We start from the raw sequence: 21,313 nt of genomic DNA, 5'->3' as shown, positions 1-21,313 counted from the left end.
CAAAGAGTACATCTGTATAGTATAGTAATCCATATCTAACAGAACTGTATCTGTCTTAACAGCGATTTCTTGAGACAAAACTCACCAATTTTCCTCAGTTCCATGGAGTTTTCAAATTGATGTCCAGCAACAATAAGTAACACCGTCAGATTGATCCCAGAATACAGAGTTGGCTGCAGCTCAAAACCTTTCCTGTACCTGCAAATAGAGTAACAAACATACACAAAATAGGTAAACAAAAAGGAAATATTTAACATAGTTTGAATTAATATGAATATCACCGTTCAGTTATTGTAATATTGTGTTATTGTGTTCAAAGGTTTTCACTACGCACTCTCTCTGCACTTTCTCTCTTTTCTCTTTTTAATTTTATGATGATTATTTATGTTTTGATTTATTTGTATTGTGATTTAAATTTATTTCTTATTCTGTAAAGCACTTTGAATTACTTTGTGTACAAATTGTGTTATACAAATAAACTTGTCTTGCGTTACCTTGCCATATTGAGCTCACCAGATTTAATTTTTTTCTAAAAATCAAGCCGAATGCATAAATTTATGGTAAAAATGTCTCATGGAATCAATAAACAAAACAATAATTAATGTAGGGTGGAATTTAGCTAAGAAGAATTAAAATTACTTTACTTTTACCACACTTCTGCAAAAAAAAAAAACAATGTATTTTTGTATACTAGCAACTTACTATTCTATATAATATAAAACTGCTTGATGAGACTGATATTAGAATGTAACAAATATTGCTATTGAGTTTCCAAATTATGAAAAATAAGAACATCATAATAGCAATTAATAATTTAAAACTAAACGTGTCATTTGAATGGAGAAAAAGTCTTGCCTGCAACAGGAAGTTGGACCCCATGGACATACAGGAGCAGTACCCACCACTGTATGGCGTTGTCCCTGTTCTTCGTGTCTTTACAGTCCGAGTCGAGGAAAATATCTTTGTAGATTCTCCCACAGAGACAGAACATGTCCGGGGCTGGATGTTCACACGACTGAAGCACCTGAAGCATCACCCTGAGAGCCTGCTCCCTGTCCCCCGGGCTGTTCCTCCTTCAACAGAAATAACAGGATAATTTGACCAACATCTTAAAGACAGTTCCATATTAAACAAAACTGACTCTTATGATATTTAAACCATGTTAGAAAGTCCTCAAAAACAAATCTGAAGTTGTGTTTTGTTCCATTCACACATGTTGGAGCAACCCTTTATTATAAGTCTGTCTACAACTCCAAAGCTCTTTTACCTTTAGTTGAGTAAAGATTGGCAATTCCAGGGCTGAAATAATTCGAATGGCTCTAATGAAGATGTACAGAGTTTAAAAACACAGTGGAGCACTTCCTGTATAGCCAGATGACATTACAAGGTGGAACAGAGTGTTTTCTGTTTGAGAGAAGAACTCAGTTTAAATATGTAGGATGTGTGTGTTAAACATGTGTGAATGAAACAAAACACAACTTAAGATATGTTTTTGAAGAGGAAACAACATTAAAACATAGATTTAAAAAAAACACACACACATAAGCCCTTTAATCACAATTTTCAGTTTGTATTGCCTCTGTCCTAGGCCTAGGATTGGGATCAAACCGCTTACTAACACTATTTTGCAAAAATAAATCTACCTTTATCTTTTGATTATAACAGTCAGAGTCAAACAGTAGATACCTGTTTAGTGCAAATGCATAGTGGAACTGAATCATTGGCTGCGTTGCTAAATCACAAGTTGGCAACATCTCCAGAGTCTGAACAAGCTTCACCATGGCATCATAGTCCTGAGAACACAAATATACAGTATTGAAATAGATAATAGTCTTGTTTTTGTTACATTATTAATAGTAGTAAATCACAGTGTGGATGGGCAAATATTTATGACATAATAGAGGATAAAATCTGTGAAATCTGTACACACTCCCTGACTCCCTTACAAGGGCAAAAGTGCAGTTCCCACATTATAAATCTTTTATTATCAGATCAATAATATAAAAGCTGACACATGGGCTTCTGTTTCTATTCCTGTTTAGGCTGCATGTCTGTAATAATAATAGGTATATAATAAATAAGGTTAGGTAATTATGGTTTAAGTTTGGATCAGTCAAGAGAAAATTAATGTAAGTCAATGTTATGTTTCCAGAAGCATGGAAATCTAACATGTACATCTATGTGTGTATGTTTGTGAAATCATTCAGTCGTCCAGGTAAGATCAATAGCAAAAGAGATATGGTTTCACAACTCATCCATGCTGCTTCTTCAGTTCTGGTCAGAAGGGAGGAGCTAACTACACTGAAACTACTCTGAAACTAACACTTTTGTCCAGTTGATAGAATTAGATTTTTGCTTTACTCTATGTGTGTATGGATGTGTGTATGTGTGTGTATTGTCACCTGTATGTCTCTGTAGGAGAAGAGCAGGTTCATGACGATGTCCTGTGTGAGGACCTCAGTGTTGTCGATTCTCAGTTTGATTCGGGACAGTTCTTTGGCCAGCTCCTCGCCCTGGTACTTCTCTCTCGCCTTTCGGATGTCGTTCAGCAGAGTGTCTTTGAAGGAAGCACTGTGGTGTAAAGTATAAACATGAATGAAAAAGGATCACTACTAACAGCTTCTATGGACAATTATGATATGTAGCTTGCATTTCTGTTAGTAAGACATCGACTTGCTAAATGCTATTAAACACATCATTATACAATAAAATACATTTTCGGAAAAAAATGTAATAAATATTTTGGGTTGGTGGGCTATTCTACTTGCTATCTACAGTTTTTCAGGTGTTAACAATCTAAGCAAGAATTAAAAAGAATTAAATGCCTTTCTAATAGTAAAAAAAATCCTTAAATTTGCTTTCATGACAGGAAAAAGTAATGTTACTGAAAGCCATGATTTTAAAGGTGCAGTACATATAAACTTGTGGAGGTTATGCCAGCACTGCTTGTTTCGATCGAAATATTGTTGCTTTGAATGGAATGTTTCACAGAGTGGCATTAAACTAATTTAAAGGGCCCATACTATGCTTTTTTCTTTTCTTTTTTCTGTTATAATGTTGTTTTCTCATTAAAGCTTACCCAGAGCTGTGTTTTGTTTTATTCACACATTTTTAACACACAAATCCTGCATATTTAGGCTGATTTCTTCTCTATTGTTTCACCTTGTGATGTCATATGGTAATACAGGAAGTGCTTGACTACATTTTTTAACTCCACACACCTTCACTAAGATCATTTGGAAAATTTTAGGCCTTGAATTGCCAATCTCGACTGGACAAAAGGCAAAAAAAAATAGCTGTTAAAATGAAAACTACCACTTCACAACATCACACGGTGGAGCAGAGCATTTTAAGCTTTGAAGCTGTAGACAGTCTAATAATAAAGGATTACTCAAACGTGTGTGAATGAAACAAAACAAATCTCCAGGTATGTTTTTGAGAAGGAAGCAACATTCTCATGTGGCTAAAAGCTCACAAGACTCAATTTTGTGTAATATAGAACCTTAAAAAAACATTCTTCTTGTATTCTAACTCAGCAGGATCACTTCTCAGATCAAAATTGTACATATTTCACTACAGCACATGTGATTTTTGGTTTAGTTCCTCACCATGAAGTAACGTGTATATCCTTGAGCAGACTGGTGAAGCGGTCGATGAGGGGGTCACACAGGGGCCCCAGCAGGTTGTCCCAGTTGGGCTGCATGTATTCACTTGCCCTGCGTTGTGCGTCGCTCTCACAGCACATGTACTCGTGGTTCGGGGTCACTATGTACGGGATGAAGTAGTAGTTACCGCTGGAGGCCTATAGGGGGCAGAGGCAGGAGTTAGAGCAGGGCATGGGAACTTCAAACAGGATGTAAACAAAGCAGAAATCTAATGTCAGCGGTAATTTAAACAGCACATATCAGACCAAATGCATCGAAGGAGAGAGGAGAAGGGAGCAAAGGATTATTTTGAAAGCTATCATACGTCACACAAACTTATCTACTGTCATTAGGGATATAAAAGCCAAGATAAGATTAGCGTATCATTAAGAGCCCAATTTCAAACTCACAATAGTAATGTAGATGAAGTACTTCAGTGTACTTTTGGTATATCTGGCTTGAAATGACAACTAATACAGATAACTTGTATAAACAGCTCTAGAGATCAAAATAAGTCTGCTGCATGCTGGTCTGTATCTTATTATAAAGCCTTTTACTGTCCAATAAGCAGGAAGTACACATTGGCATGCTAGTTTTTGTTAGTTTTACTGCCACAGCAAGTCCACACAGGTTTCTGAAAGCTGTGAAAAGCACTTAGAGACATATTGTGGTGAATAATTAGGATGTGTGGAATGCGTAAAGTAAGTGAGGAATAACTTTGGACCACTGCAAACTGTTGAAAATTAAATTGTTCAGTTTTTCACGTTTTAGGACAGCAAAAATCAGGTGGAACGCCTTTAATACTACTGTACGTGTACTTCTCATTATATCCGTGTTTGTCTTTATAAGCTGTGTATCGTCAGGGGGTTTGTTATGCACACACATTTTCCATTAAGTGATTCATTAGCAGTGATGGAAAGAATACTTTGAAAATAAGCTTAGATACAGAATACTGAATAATTGCATTAACATATTCTGATATTCCCACCAATCAGAGTACTGTAATCAGAATACTGTGACTACTTTAACATCGAGTTATATTATAGTCTAAAAAATACAATTTACAATTACAAACAGCTTTAATTTTGTTGTTATGCATTTAATTTATGTTTATTAGAAATGAAAAATCACACATGTGCACATTTTTTCCTAACAAATACCGTGCAGTTCAAGCTAAAACTGCAGATAAAGTACAGTCAAGTACTAGTATTCCTTTGATTTGAGTAAAGTAACTGTATTCTGAATACCGCCAAATGAAAAAGTAACTGTATTCAGAATATACATTTTCGATACATTTATTCAGTTGCTATTAGGGATGTAACGATATGCAAATCTCTCAGTACGATATTTTCACAATATGCATCTCACAGTATGATTTTTATTGCAATATTTCATGGAGGCTAACGAAATTGTGAATATGCTACTTTTTCCTTTTAAAATGCAAAATGTCTAAAAAAATGCAAAAGATAGCTCATTGTGTTAGATTAGAAGAGTGGGGGTAGGATTAAATAAGTTTCTTCTTCCCACTCCTTTTTGGGCAAAATAAAATTGCCCAAAATAAATACATAAATACAAAAAAATGCCTTGACAAGCCTTTAGTTCTGTCATAATAGTTCTATCAAAAGTACTTAATAACAGTGTTTTCTTCATGCTGTCTTCATTAAAACAGCAAAGGATCATGGTCAATGTAGTTCAGTCTGTTTTATTAGCTGCTGCTGCATCATAACAATGAATTTGAGCAAAGAGACTTGTAATTTTATATATTGTGACCGACCCATGATATTATTGTGAAACTTTTGATGACACGATATTGTTCATTAGTCACTCATGTACTATTTACTCCATCATTATTAGTATATCATTACATGCTATGGGGTGCTGTTGTGGTGGTACCTACTTTATTTCTCAATCCAGAGCCTCTGTATTCAGGAGGTAACTGAACCCAAGGAAAACCTAGAGGTACAAAGCGAGAGGCCTAGCCCGCCAACCCAAACAGACACAGTAATGAAAGATCAGATGACTGGAGATAGGTGGGACCGTGAGGCTAAGTATAGCACAGCGTTCACGTGTTTGTTTTGTTGCTTCTAAAAGAAAGCATGTGCATGTCTAGTGGGTGACTGGACAACTGGCAGTGTCACGGATCAGGGCTACGAATAGAGACAAGCAGTAAATCACTACACATGTTTACATGGGAACTTACTGTGTTCTTCTGAGCCACCATGTCCTGCAAGACAAGACAACAACATACCGTACATGAAATTACTACAGGAAGATTATTGCCTGTAGAGATGTCAATGATATTCAAATCTCACGTTACGATATTTTCACAATATACATCTCACGGTACGGTATTTATATGCAAAATAATATGCTACTTTTTCCTCTTAAAATGCCTTGACAAGAAGATTTAAACGTGCTTAGAACAGCTATTTCTTCATGTAGTTTGCATCAAAATGGAGCAAAGGATCATGGTCAATGTAGTTCCCTGTGGTTTTTTTTAGCTATTGCTGCACCATAACTATGAATTTAAGCAAACAAACTTGTTTTTCAATATATTGTGGTGGTGGTGGCTCACGATATCGCAATATTTTGGTTACTGCTACACCTATAACACCTATAAGCCTGATGTTTTAGATGGAGCCAAGTAAAAGTAAAACAGTACTTATTAAAGAAGACATATTGCGCATGAGCAGGCTACATTTTCAATTGTAGTATTTGTCTAAAACGACTTAATAAAAGAAACAGGTCAGTTGACTTCCACGTTAGAAAAACTGCGGTGCCCAATGAGAGATGATGTCGCTGTAAACATCTTCAGTAGATCAAGGTAGTGAGCTGCAGATTTTTTTTTTCTATTTGTACCAACATGACTATGCGACGCTGCTGTATCACTGATTAAAAAAATAAAATTGGATAATGAAGTAAGTACAGAGCAATGGCGTCTTGAAAATAAGTGACTTAGATTGCTCAAACATGCACAAATTACTCCAAAGGAAACTTCAACAGTGTAAATCTGAAGTCGATTTTGCATAATAAGTCTGCTTTAATGGTCTCGCACAGTTAACCGTGAGGATTTAACTGTGCCCAGGAGAGATCATTAAATTACTCAAACAAGCATGAATGACCTTTAATAGCACATCAGGCATGTTTTTGATGAAGGAGCAATGTTATAACATGGTACAAAGCAACAAAAAGAAAAGATGAAGGTGATGGTTGTGTACCTTTAGAGACTGTGCAGTATCGGGGTCTGTGTCGTGGTATAAAATGACATTATTGGCCATGTCGAAGCTTTCCCTCACTCCCAGGTGATAGAACAGGGAGGGCTGCCGAAACACGTCACTCATGTCCACCACCGCTATGTCTGAAAAGGAAGCAGGAGAGAAAACAGAAGCAGGGGCCAAAAGTCAGAACAGTGAGTGATGACACAGTATTTTTGGCATTTTAAAGGTGCATTGTGTAACTTTTCTGGTGGAGGGTCCGTCACCTCCTTGTTTCTATGGAGATGTCATTGTTCTACCTTACATTTTTTCTATTATAGATGGTTTTATAGCACAATAATACCTAGAAAAACAGGCAGTCTGACTGTGAGCAGGGTTGCCTCTCCACAGATCTGGCCTGTAACTTGGTCTGGTTTGGTCTCCATGAAGATGAAAATGTTCAATACCATACTGTGAAACATTCCAGACCAAGCAATAACACCTGCATGGAGAAAAGTATTTGATGGACCCTCTACCAGAAAAGTTACACAATGCACCTTTAATACGAAAGGTAAACGGAACAAACTGAACTTTACTGTATATCTGCACGATGGCACAGTGACAAAGTGGCTGTGTAAATGTGCAAGAAGAAGTTGTTCTAATGTTCAAACATGGCTACTGATTAGGGCATCAGAAAGATCGATTAGAAAAGTGCGTAGAAGGTCCTGGATCTGGTTAGATTGAAGTGAAGGAGCTTGCATAGTTCTGTATCCCTCCTCGTGTCTGAGCAGATTTCCTCTCTCACACTCGCATTCAAATTTACCCCATCAACCCAAAACATGTACAATAGGTAAAATCTTCTGAAGTAATTCTGACCTAGCCAGCCAGGTGCCACCTAGTGCCTCCGCTCAATTTCATTTCTCCCCAACAACTAGGTCAGGAATCGGAATACACTAGACGGTTTCCCTGGCAAGTCCAGGCACCAGCCAATCAGCGAAGAGCCCATACATTCTGTGTTGGCAACGATTCTCGAGATCGAGGATTTAAAGCAAGAGAAGAATGTTTGGTGAATTTTATCAAGGAGAAAGTTGTTATTGCCCTTTACATACATCACGACCAAATAGCAGCGACTGGTTAAATAAAAAAAGTACCCGCCTACTCTCGAGTGAACGAATGTGAATGAACACTGAGGTCAGATAGTTTCCACGAAGTGAAACCAGCTGATGAATCAGGCTAGTCCTGACCAACCCTAACTCAAGATCTGAAAGTCTCAGGGCGCTGCACCGAGAAGCCCAGCTTGTCTTAGCAATGCTGAAGGATATGTCAGATGCTTCAAATTTCCTCACATAACTTTACGCTTAAACATTTTCAAATAATCACAATTAAAATGGCCATGATGTTAAATAATAAGCAGTTAAAGAGTATAAAATGTACATACATACCTCTATACTATATTATACGTGCACATCACCTTTATTCCATGCAGCAAAAGCGATAGTAATTCATAAAGTTGATTGATTAAATTGGATGAAATCTCAAGTGTAAAGCTCTACTAAAACATCATCAGACTTTATGTGCAGTCTACATGTGTATGCTTGTGTTAATACAATGTCCACTGTCACACAGGTAAACAGCAACAGGTTCTTCAGGTTTTGAGTTATTGTTAAACCATTATCAACAACACATGCTTGAGAACAGGCTTTTGAAACTGTACTACAAAAATTATAAAACTGCTAACTGAATCTAAGTCTCATTGTTTAAAGGTGATGTTGAGAGAGAGAGAGCTTAGCAGGTAATCACAAGCTCACAATGCGGTCTCTTGTTTCATGTTTTCCAAGAGGAGAGGAGGTGTCGTCCTGATTATTAAACGACAGATGAAGTGATCACTAATGCAGCAGGAGCATGTAGGGTCATGTTAACCTGCGGATAATGAAGACGAGGATTCTGTTCCTAGAAAATAGGTCACCACAGGGTAGCCTATATTTAGTTTTATTCAGGGGATGTTATTATCATGATTTATGTCTGTTTACTGTAACCAGTAATGTAAATTTAAAGGATTATTTTTGATGTCGTGCCATGTTTAACCAATAATGAGCATGAGGGAGAAGAAATGTTTGGTAGGGAAAATTATTTCAGTGAATGCTCCTTCTGGGAAACACTGGATATTGGTCAAGTATGTTTTGTCTCTAGTTTTACATTACATAACAGTCTGGTGTCTGAAAAGCACATTTTGGTATGCTACTAGTGTTGACACGATACTACAACTAAAAACAAACTTGATTTTGATACTAAAGAATAGGCTTGATACTTGATACTGATACCACAATGATAATAAAAAAATGTATATTTATATATTTCTATTTAGTCAATAGAATGTGGTTTTCAACATTAAATCATAGTACTTTTTTATATTACCAAGCGGTCTTACATCTTTGAAAACCATCAGTGGTCCAGGTAGGTTCAATAGTGGTCCATACTAGTATATGTCATCTTATACTTCTGATACAGCTCAAGATTATTGTAAAGATATTCAGGAAAGGCTCATTTTTGTCCTGTGAATGTGACTTTTTAGTATTGATAACTGCTCAGAAGAGTGTCTAGTTTCAATACTAGTTTCGGTATAGAAAATAATCAAATTTTTAATCCTTTTGGCAGCGATAAGACTACTACTACAAATACTCTTATTACCCTCCTCTGTATGCGTGAACCAAATTAACCTCTTTGTACTTTGGTTTCTAAGATCTTAAGCGTGGTTTTTATATAGTTACCTATTCAACATGCACTTCACCTCTTCCCTACTTCTGCATCATGTCCCTGTGGACTATAAAACAGGAGTCATGACACAGGAATGCAGATTAGTCTGAGATAACAGTCCATACATTGGGCAGATTCCAACCCAAGAATGTAAACTATCATTGCACAGAATTAAAGTCGTAGTTGGGGCTTGCTGTTTCTTTGCAATTACTTTTGTGAAACAGATGAAGCTAGAAAAAAAAAAAACACAAGATTGCAGCAAACAAGCAAATGAAGAAATATGGGGAAGATTGATCATTTCTTTAGTGATTTGGTGGATTTACTAAAGATCTGGGTTAACTTTGATCACTACATTTTACCCATGCATGCTCAAGTGATTTTGAGTAACCAGTAGGCTTATAATGGAGACATATACAGTAGATGTGCACGTGTCATCCATGCATAACTTTAACAACGCCTCCAGTCTATTGCAAGAAGTCATATTGTGAATGCCAAGTTTGTTTTTTTAGTTAGTTCCCCTGCTCCATGGTGACAAGGACGTAGGCTAGACTATTTTGGACAACTTCTCAGCTATACGTTTCCCCTAATATTGGCCAAACTTGACTGATTTACTGATTTCTCCATAGACTTCAAAGCGAAAGTGATATTTTTTGACTCTAGAGCATGTGCATACTGAACTACTGTACTGTTTTCACACAAACCTGCGTCGTAGAAACTATCAAGCACTGACGTCTCTCCAAAATCCAGTCTCCCAAACGCGACCGTGGTGAGCAGGGCACTCTCCGCGTCGCACGCCCGCTGGAGACACTGCAGCGCTCCGGACTCGGGACTGATCGCCATCGCCGACTTCATCCCATCGTTGAGGACGTAAACCACGCGTAAGGACCGCTGCTTGGCCATCGCGGGACACGGGCTGGACACGTCGGCCCGGTCCACGGCGCATGGTCCCGCGTTGTGCTCCCCTGTCATGTCCGATACCTGCGAGTTCTGCACGGGATCCATGCTCGTTGCAAGCTCGCACGGCCGGTCTGCTCCTCTCGCTCCCGCCTATTGCTTTATTCTGAAGTTGGGACGCGGAGGAGAGGAGAGGACTGGGTTTGTCCGACAGCATTTCCGCGTCATTAACCCACATCATGTGCCAATTATCTCGCACCAAAAAAGCGCACTGCTGCCAGACTGGATCCGACCAGATGGGTTACGAGATATTGATTTTTTATTATTTTTTTTATTTTTTTAAGCAATCCATCACACTTTTTTGTAGTTTCATTATGACATAATATTGTTAGCCATTAATTAAATTTTTATTGTAGAGTGACCAGACGTCCCTATTTACCATTGATTTGTTCCCAAAACCATTGATTTGTCCCAAGAAATGTCCCGGGTGTCCGTATTTTTGACCAATTTGATACCTACCAACAGTAAAAAGAGGCATAAACTGTCATTTGTTTAATTAAAATACAAAAAAAAGTTGCTTATAAACGACCAAAACACGAAGAAAATGTCAAATGTATACTGGCTCACGTGTCATGAATGGGCCGAATTATGCACTACCGCAAAAAAAAAAAAAAAAAAAAAAAAAAAAAAAATCCAGGAATATCCCAATTTTATTATTATTATTTTTTTTTTTATTCTGGTCACCCTAATTTTAACAAAAAACTAAAATGTAAACACGTTAAAGGTTAAAAAGTTCAGTGTCCACAGATGGGACGTTACCATGGCAACAACCAGTTTCACCTGCGCTAACTAATAGCTAACTAAAAGCTAGTTGTTAATGTTTAGCGACGACAAGAGCCATAATTTATAGTTGTTAAATAGTTTTAGCAAACATTACATGATATATGGTCTCAAAATGACATTATAACATAAAGTGAACAGTTTAATGTGATTTTCTGGGAAGTTAAAAAGGATTTTGTAGCTTCCTTCTGCGTTTAAGTTGATTAGGCTAAATTACCCATAATTCTTAGCAGCAAACAACGAAAGGCGTAGTGTAATTAAATAGGCCAGATGTTTTTTTGTTTTTTTTTTAAATATAGATTTGAGGGTGATTTTTGGACCAAATAGGATATTAAAAGTGCACTATGTAACTTTTAGGTTGGGGGTTCGTCACCTGCTTGTTTTTATTGATAAGTCATTGCTCTGCTTTGAATGTTCCACAGCATAGCATTAAACGGGTCTACCTTGCATTTATTAAATTACATGGGGGGTTTATAGCTCAAAAATACCTAGAAAAACAAACATTCTGACTCTGAGCGTGGGTTGCCGCTCCACAGACCTGACCTGTAACTTCGTCTGGTTTGGTCTCCTTAATTAAAAATAGGAAGGTTTAATACCATATTGCGAAACTTGCCAGACAAAACATTAACATCTCCATGGAGAAAAGCATTTGAAGGACCCTCCACCAAAGAAGTTACACAATGCACTTTTAAATGGGCTAAATATAAACTCTGAATGATGAAGGATTCTCTAGGGGAATCAGAGCACTTTGTAACTCTAATTTATTAAGGTTAGGCCTAAATAAATTGGAGTTAGAAGGTGCTCTGATTCCCCTAGAGCTACTGCCTTTATAGCATTTCTTTATTTTGGTCCTAACTCAAAACTGATTTTAAAGGTGCACTGTGCAACCTTGGAGTGTGGGGTCTGCTTATTGCTTGTTGTATCCATGGAGATGTAATTGCTTTGCTGCGAAATGTTACACAGTGTGACATGAAACAAATCTATCATGCATTTATTCAATTAGATGTGTTCAAATTACTAAATACATCACATTCTTCTTAGAGAGCGAAGTCACCACCTCCAACATGATCTGGTGGCATCAGCTTGTTTCTATGGAGTTAGATACGTTTAATGCTGTATTGTAGATCATTAACACCTCCATGGATACGAGGCCTCTACTAGAAAAGTTACACCGTGCACCTTTATGGGTCCAAACACAAGCTCTCATTAATTAACATATGCTAACAGTTTTGGTATTATTGCATGGTCTAAATCCTCAGATATGTGCTACTGGCTGGTGTCTGGACTGCTGCTGGAGCTCAGTGTTCTGGGCGGTGGGCACGCTCCCCTCTGAAACGTTATCTATCCACAGTGACTCTGTCTAAATATAAAACAGCATGTCCTTCTGGCATCAATAAACTGGACACACGCTCCCCACTGGGTTTTCGGAACTTCCTATTCGATCACACAAACAATCGTTCAATCACTTCACTGCAAAAAGCAATACCTAGGTAAGGTAAAATGACTCAAATTAAGAACATTTAACTTTATTTGAGTAGATTCAGCTTGACAAGAAAAATCACACCACTGGAATAAGTGTGTTTTTCTTAATTCAAGCAACATTACATTTTATTTCTTGTGTTGCAAAGATCTAAAGATGTATTTTCATATTTTAAGTACAAAAAGTCTTGTTCCATTGGCAGATAATTTTACCTGTAAACTGAAATATACTCAAATCATAATAAAACGTCTTAATTCAAGTCATCTTAACTTGACTAGATTTTAGTTTTTTGCAGTGTTTAAAGGTGCACTGTGCAACTTTTCTGAAGGAGGGTCTGCCATCAGCTTGTCTTCATGAGATATTGTTCCTTCCTTTGCCTGAGATGTTCCACAGCATGAGTTTTTTATTTCTCAAAACTACAGTAAAAACATGCATTATTACAGTGAATAGGCCCACTTCTCCACAGATCTAACCAGTAACTTGGCATTGTGATTTGGCCTGCTTGTCTCCACGGAGATCTGTTGAACATTCTGGAGAAAAAACATTAACTAGCAAGTGGTAAACCCTCTACCAAAAAGTTACACAGTGCACCATTAAGACAAAAATAAATATAACACTATACACCTTTTCCATAGGCCTATAGGCTAAAGTACTTTAATAGCATAATTCCTATCTATTTTAACTGGTGCTTAAGTGGTACTGGACATGTGATCTTGTGAAAAACTGTCCCAGCCAATTGGAAACAGTTTACAGCTGACCAGTCCATTTACACCTGCTAAATAAGTTATGTAAAAGATATCCGTGTTACTCGCCCACTTTGTAAATAAGGCCATCCACATCAACAAGCGATTAAATGACGGCAAATCATATAACCCATGAGAAAACCAGTGAGGAACGGCATGATGTGTCTCATAAAAACATAGGTTACAGTTGCAGTTTATTATCTTAAAAGTGCACTATATAACTTTTCTTGTGGAGAGTTTGCAGCATGCTCGTTTCAATTTCTCCTTTTCCATGAAATAAATTATAGTTTCAGTCTCAGTTTTGATATATCAGAAGTGTGGCAAAGGTGAAATCCAATTCAACATTTGCAGCTCATCCAAGCTGCATCTGTTTTCAGAACTGAAGAAGCAGCTTAGATGAGCTTCGTTTTCGACCTAAAGAAACGTTTGTCCAGTTGACAAATTGAATTTTTCTTTTGCCATGGATTCTACCTGGACGACTGAGGAATTCTACACACGGTATCAGAACTACAAAACCTGGATCAGTGCATCCCTACACTGCTTTCCCTAGAAAGTTCCACAGTGTGCCATTAAACTTTTCCATGAAGGCAAACAGATGATGCAGATACATGATGACTTGCACATGTTCCCAGGCAGTAAAGGCTGACTGTGCAGTGATTTGTGATTTATTTATTGTGCAATATCCTGCTGGTTTGTTGACACTACAGCAGTCATAACTTTCACTTCTGGTATGGACAGTCACGCAAAAGGCATCATGCATGGCACCCAAACTGGAACAAAAACACAGAACTAAACCCGGACTTGAACAGGCCCAAATGAAGTCTACATCTTTAGATCTTCACTACCCTGTTAATTAAAAGTGCATGTTGTAAATTTTCAGTAAACTTCTCATAGGGAGATGTTTATTGGTTTGCCTGGAATGTGTAACATATCTCCATGGAGCAAGCAAATGATAGATGGGTCAGATCTATGGAGAGGCGTGCCCACTCATGGAAATAATTCAAGTTTTATTCATGTTTGAGCAATGAAAAGAAACATAAAGGCTAGTTTAATGTGATATAATCCAGGCAAGGTAATGTAAACTCTATGTAAACAAGCAGGTCTCGTACTGTTCATCAGAAAATTTACATAATGCACCTTTAATCCAGAAAACGTTTACGCTAACAACTCTTTAACAAATTACAGACCCACGCATACTGTTACATAATAGCATCTTTATTACACTGAAATATAAAAGTATATATTTATTTATATATTTCACTATCCTGGAGAGAAAGGACCAACTCAAGAAAGAAGAAAAGTCATCTTGCAGCTCATTTGTAGCACTATTTTCGTGTTGTGTTGTCATATAAAAGAAAATAAAAAAACAAAACCACAAAATTAAAATAATTTGAAATTAAAATCATTGGAAACAGGAAGGCCACAGTGACAGTTGCCATAGATCGTGTGTGCACATTAAAGGAAGCCATACACTCTTCAGTACATGCATGCATACACAGATATAAAACACTCAAATATCAGGAACTTCTGCTGACTACATTCCTTTAAAACCCTGTGCGAAATATTGTTGTAAAGTTCAACGTTCAAAAAAGAGTTATGTTGACAAAGACATCAGTTCAATCTTGGGACAGGATATGAGGTGCAAAAATGCAAATAATATAAAGGCAATGAAACGACGCGAGTGAGCTGATAAGACGTGTTCAAGTAGGGATTTAATTTGCAGTCAAATATCAACTGTGCTGAACTGGAAGAGAGAGAAAGTGATGGTGTTTGAAAATATGTGAATGCAAGATCACGCGAGAAAGTTTGTATCATGTAAACAATGTAAGAATTGGGTTTGTTTATTAGTTTCTCTTCACTTCTGTTTATTTTCTAAATCTATGCTACCCTATACTATGGGAACAGTTGAACATTTGGCCATACACATACATGTAGAAAGTGATGTCACTGCAACAGGGTTCCCACTCTTTTTCACTGACAAAATTTCAAAACTTTTCAGTGACTTTTTCATGACCTAAAGTGAATTTTCCATGACTTTACAGCACCTACATTTAGAATTGATCATACTGTTAGGGCTAAATGTGAAATGTTAACCCTTTTCACTCACCTTATGGTTGGGTATTATATTTTAAAATACTGTCAGTGCATTTCTTGTCGTCTCTTTTAAACAAAAGGCGCAGTCGTTCAGAAATAATCATAATAGTCTAATGACAACTTAACAGAACGCTGTAGTTGCGTGAAAGAGATGCTAAAATTCCATGACTTTTCCATAACTTTCATTGAATTTACAAAATACCATGACTTTTCCAGGATTTCCATGACCGTAGGAACCCTGCTGCATGTATCAATAAGTTCATTCATGTATTCCCAATAGTAGTTAGCTCTCTCAACTGCCAATTAGAAAAAGCAGACACGAACAATGCAGCTTCAGTGAAGTGGGCCAGTATTTTTTCACTATAGACTTAAAGGAGCACTATGTATTTTCAGGTATACAGTCCTGCTTGTATGTTATTGCTTTGCCTGGAATGTTCCATAGTATGGCATTACACTTACCCATCTGCACAGAAAAATGGAGAGATTGCATGTTCTCAAGGTATTTTTAGTATTACAACACACACTGCGAAAAAGCTTGGCCAAAATGTAAGATATAAACACTTAAATCTATCAGAAAATTATTTAAAAGTAGTGAAATCATCTGTCCATGCAGGAGGATAATTTTACTTGACAAGTTATCTTAACATAAACTACCTCTAGACTAAACTTAAACAGTCTCTGGTCTCGTAAGTAGATAATAAATCTGAAAACAATATGAAAAACCTGATTTAAGTTTTATAATCTTGGCCAGATCAGAGAAATTTGCAGTGCATAAATATGTTTAATGGCGTTTTCCAGACAAAGCAATAACATCTCTATGGAGACAAGCAGATGGCAGACCCTTCACCAGGAAAGTTACATAGTGCACCTTTTACTTCATCACATTATGAGCACTGTATCTATGTTACCATGTTATGTTACAAATGGCTAAATATGATTCTGAACAAGGTCCCTAAACTAAAAGAAGAGCTTTTGCATAGCCTGGGCATAATCTAGTGCTGACTAAACTAATAAAAGAGATTTTGAAAATGCATCTAAAACTGTAACAAAACCTATTCTGAAATCATTAAGGCAAAAGTAAAGCTCTATATAAATTACTTAAACCAACATATTTCATTGCATTAAAAGCATAACTTATTTTCGCCATAATTCATGTTAAAATGTTTTCTACCCTGTTACATTAGCACCCAGATTAGTGGATAATCCTTCTGTGTGTGTGCTTTTTGTAAACCTTAAAATAACTCTAATATCAAGTCCAATATTTGACTGCCAATTAAATACAATTAAAACAAACTATTAAGACATTATAAGAACAGAGTATTGTTGCTGTCTGAACTCACCATCCTGCAGTGTACCATGGGAACATTGGCTCAGTGCGTCAGTGGTGCTTCATACACACTGTAAAACTAAAACTGAAGTTAAAAATAAAGTCCTTGCTTCCAGAAGGTCTCTATTTTCAGATTCTGTTCAGGCTTTGTTCACACTAAAGGCAAAAGTGGTCGAAATTGGACCTGATAATTGCATCGAAATATAGAAAAATTTTAAGAAATCTATGAACGTTTATATGAAGTAGTATGTAATCGAAAGGTAAAATGAATACATATTTAAAGGTGCATTCTGTAACTTTTAACTATTTAACTATTAAACCTTTCTATCTTCATGGAGACCAAACCAGACCAAGTTACAGGTCAGATCTGTGGAAAAGCAATGCCGCTCACAGTTAGAATGGTATTTTTGAGCTATAAAACCAGCTGTAATTGAATAAATGTAAAGTAGAGCTGTTTAATGTCACACTGTGGAACATTCCAGGCAGAGAAATGACATATCAGTAGAAACAGGAAGCAGAAGATGGACCCTCTATCAGAAAAGTTACACAATGCACCTTTAATATTGTGATACAGTTAATTAGTGAGTATCATTTTCCAAGACTGAATTGCATGATTCGCAAGTCAAATAATGGTCTTGTAAAAATTAAATAGATTATGAATTTTTTATATTTTACTACCTCATTAAGACCCAATCCTTGTAAGACACAAAAGCAAGTTTACACAATAAATACAAAAGTAAAAGCTGAAATAAATAGTTACAATATTGACATCTTCTTCGTCTTGCTGATTTAACAAGAAAATCTTAACCACTGATGAACAGATGGTTTGTGTCTAGTTTGCAATGTATATAAAAATAATAATGCAAATATAATATTAAATTTCAACCACTTTTGCATTTTGTAAACAAAGCCTCTCTACAGTAAATACACTTTCTTTCTTTCACAGATGGTGGATATTAAGAGTCAAAGGCCTCAGAGTGGTCACAGAACAGCTCATTGGAACCGCCCGTGGCTACAGTGGTCCATCTCACATTATTAAAATAAAGAAAAAAAAAGTTTATTTAACATGGTACCAGCGAGATTGCTCTGTGGTGGACTGTAACTCTGGAAATGCAGTCAGCCTATGCAGAGGTGGAAGTAAAAAATCACAAACAGTTATTTACAGTATATTTAAGCTTGATACTGTTTTTGAATTTTGACAATTTTGCTTTAAAACATAAATTACAAGCCTTCTTCTTTTTAAACGGTTTACCCTGACATATTTTGGAAGGCGATTTATCCCATTTAAATTAGGCCCTATACACTGTAGTCATTACTCGTTCAAATCAAGGTGGGTGAAGTGTCTTGCCTAAGGACACAACAACAGATCTTGGTCCAAGCAAGAACTGATACTCTCATTTTTTTTAAACACCACTGTCGCCCCGATGTGTTTAAACCATAAACTGTACATATGAATGGAAAGTTCGTTGGAAATTTGATAGCTGCCGCGTTCCAAATAGGAAGTGAGCATGGGGGCGCTTCCGGCTCCATTGACTCTGGCTCCAATTGACTTTACAATGAAAAATCGTCACCCCTCTCTCTGTAACTACTGCAGTGAGCCTTGTCATTTTGGCCTTAAAATGTTCGTATTAACACGCTCTACATGATCCTGGTGTTTTTATTTCGCTATTTTGTCCATAAATAAATTCCTATTCCTAATATGAGAACAGAACTCGGGGTGCCTCAGTGAGCTTCATTTGCCTGATCACACACCCTTAGTCCATGCCTTGATACAGTCTATGGTTTAAACCACTTAAAAACACATTATCTATTGGTGTATTTTGTCAATCTTCTCTAAAAATCTTCTGCATTTTGTAAATCTTCTTATAAAAATCTATTACAGATTACGCCAAAGGTCACATTTAGACACAAAAATCATCGGTGTACAGACATGATTTCACATTTAGATGAATAATTTAACAAACTCAGCTGTAATTCAGATCTTATGTTTCATGTTATTTTAATCCTGTAGTGTTAAATTTACTACCTAATACTATTTTTCCCAATATTTTCCACCTCTGCATACACGTAACGATTGAGACAGTGTGACTATTGCATTGGCAGCTTTCATGGTAAGTAGCAGTAAACATAACAAAGCATTTTAACTCAGGATAAGGCGTTTTTGGGGCAGGTGTGACAAAGAAAGAGGAGGAGGAAGAAGAGGAGGAGGAGTCAATGAAGATTTGGCACAAACTGAGATTTTGGCTGGAGTTGATTTTGGCTGACGAGGAGTGTCTGATGTGACAAACAGGAAAATCTAGGTTCATTTCAACAGGCTCTTCTTTATGTGCTCTACCTCCATCTGAAACAAATGAACAACAATTATTTGGTTTATACACTGTATGCAATGTCAACTTTGAATAAACTTTAAAATGGTGGTCAAGTCAGGATTTATTTGTTGTAGTTGGGTACAATCATCCTATAGATATAGAGGATTTTGTCTCTGCGTTTTTGTGAACTTAACACTACAATACTCCCTGGTATTAATAACTAAATACACCATTGGAAATTATGAATGAATAGACTGAAAAATGTAAAACAAAACCATTTATTTTCATAAGTTGCATTTTTCTGTGTGCATTTCTTACCTGTAAACTAATACGAATCCTCTTCTCCTCGTCCAGAGAGGTGGCCAACTGCTTCATCTCCTGTCTGTAATACACACACACACAAAGCTCTGAATTTGATAAAAAGCCAAGAACCAAAACCTTGTCAGTCACATCGGTCAAATGTTTGTATAGCGCTTTTCCACCGTTTAGGCACAAACCCGTTCACATGCACATTCATACACCTGTGTACGCAGACACTAAACACTAAACACCAACTGAGCTACTGTCTTGTTATAATCTCACACTACAACTGACTTCATGACAGAACTGAACAAAATTCTGATTAAAAATGCAACTAAACAGACTAAAGATGGTACTCCAGAGGCCTGCCTTCCTGTTGAAACAAGACTTCCATGGCCCCTTTGACATTATCAACCACAAAAGAAGGCTGCAAAATGTCGGGGTCAAAGCGGAAGTCTCTGTGGCCATGAAAGATCCTCTATTCTCTCAGTGTTTCTGAAGGGTCTCATGGTAGCTCCTCCTGCTCTTTGCTGTACACTCCAGTACACACCAAGATGGAGCTACAGCCATCAAGAAGCTCACCCTCTGCTCCACCTGCAGACCTCCCTAAACCTGAGAGAGACCGCTGATTCTGAAGGTGCCTCCACCGCCCCTTCAACTGTACTTTGGTGCGATGAGCTGTTTGGATGTGCGATTGTAGAGATTTGCACCATAAATATCCGCCGTCGGACTGTCACCTTTAGCATATAAACTCTTAACAGGTGTGGTCCATCCAAGTTTCTTAGCCTGTTGTTTAATCAGCAGCTCAGTGTAGTTGTAGGTCACTACACTTGGTTTGCTTCATATTTCACGTCATATCTTGTAACCTTCTTATACAAATTCTCCAAACACACCAGGGACATGCCATGCCCAAAACCTTAAACATTTTTAATCATATTATATTATAATAATAACAAAAGCATCACTACACATACTTTTCTAACATCCTTTGTATTATTAAGAGCAGTCTACAGAGCTCTGAGGTAGAAAACATGATAAAAACCCATAATCGCAAACACTATAAAACAGTGGTTGTTAAACTTTTAACACAAAGTACCACCGCATCTACCAGGATGATTCCACCAGGGCTAAACCAGACCTAAAATAAGACTGCATCATTGTTTCACAACTTATAAACAAGGAGTCATTTACAGAAAAGAGAAAAATCTGGATAAAATTGACTCCAAATGAATCAAACACCTCAAAATCTAAAACATATTTCCTCCATTCCCCCTCGAATGAATGAGCTTATTGATGTGTCCAAACCTGTGCTGGGTCTTGAGTATCTCCACAGACGCCCTCAGGTCTCTCAGTTGGCTGCGGAGCTCCTCTAAACTGGGCGGGGTCATGGGGGAGTGCCGGAGCTCGGGGGAGGGGCTTAGACCGGACGAGGAGGAAGGAGAGATGGGACGAAGCACAGCGTTGGGAGGATTTAAAGACGAAGGTTTGACCGGGAGAGGCGCTTTACTCTCAGCTACCTGTGTAAACAAAGGCACAATATGTTTAAATTACAATTACAATAAAATTAAAGGTGCACTGTGTAACTTTTTTATTAGTACGCTTTTTTCGATGGAGACGCTATAGCTCCACAGATATGACCTGTATGGTGTCACCTGCTTGTCTCCATGGAGATACATATGCTCAGTGCAATGTGGAACATCCCAGACAAAACAATAACATCTCCATGGAGACAAG

General features: G+C 37.2%; 2 protein-coding genes across 2 annotated transcripts in view; both read right to left on the bottom strand.

Annotated features, from left to right (window-relative positions):
• map3k15 (mitogen-activated protein kinase kinase kinase 15) overlaps positions 1–10,627 on the bottom strand; it is a 40,437-nt gene extending 29,810 nt beyond the window's left edge. The window contains 8 exon segments of the mRNA XM_055151008.1: positions 86–198; positions 903–1,073; positions 1,687–1,793; positions 2,403–2,571; positions 3,609–3,802; positions 5,845–5,868; positions 6,863–7,002; positions 10,294–10,627. Of these exon segments, the coding sequence (XP_055006983.1) occupies positions 86–198; positions 903–1,073; positions 1,687–1,793; positions 2,403–2,571; positions 3,609–3,802; positions 5,845–5,868; positions 6,863–7,002; positions 10,294–10,594 (1,219 nt within the window). The 5' untranslated portion in view covers positions 10,595–10,627.
• A 4,121-nt stretch (positions 10,628–14,748) lies between these two features.
• The window catches only part of sh3kbp1 (SH3-domain kinase binding protein 1), a 97,879-nt gene continuing 91,314 nt past the window's right edge, over positions 14,749–21,313 (bottom strand). Inside the window, exons 17-19 of the mRNA XM_055150717.1 lie at positions 20,885–21,096; positions 19,598–19,661; positions 14,749–19,311 (exon numbers count right to left, since the gene is read on the bottom strand). Coding sequence (XP_055006692.1) covers positions 19,273–19,311; positions 19,598–19,661; positions 20,885–21,096 — 315 coding nt within the window. The 3' untranslated portion in view covers positions 14,749–19,272. The remainder of the gene's footprint in view (positions 19,312–19,597; positions 19,662–20,884; positions 21,097–21,313) is intronic.

The sequence above is a fragment of the Boleophthalmus pectinirostris genome, unplaced genomic scaffold, assembly GCF_026225935.1.
Source record: "Boleophthalmus pectinirostris isolate CB_2022bp ecotype Guang Dong unplaced genomic scaffold, ASM2622593v1 HiC_scaffold_15, whole genome shotgun sequence".
NCBI classification, from domain to species: Eukaryota; Metazoa; Chordata; class Actinopteri; order Gobiiformes; family Gobiidae; genus Boleophthalmus; species Boleophthalmus pectinirostris.
Note: the sequence above shows the minus strand (reverse complement) of the source record. Positions and strands in the feature narration are given on the sequence as shown.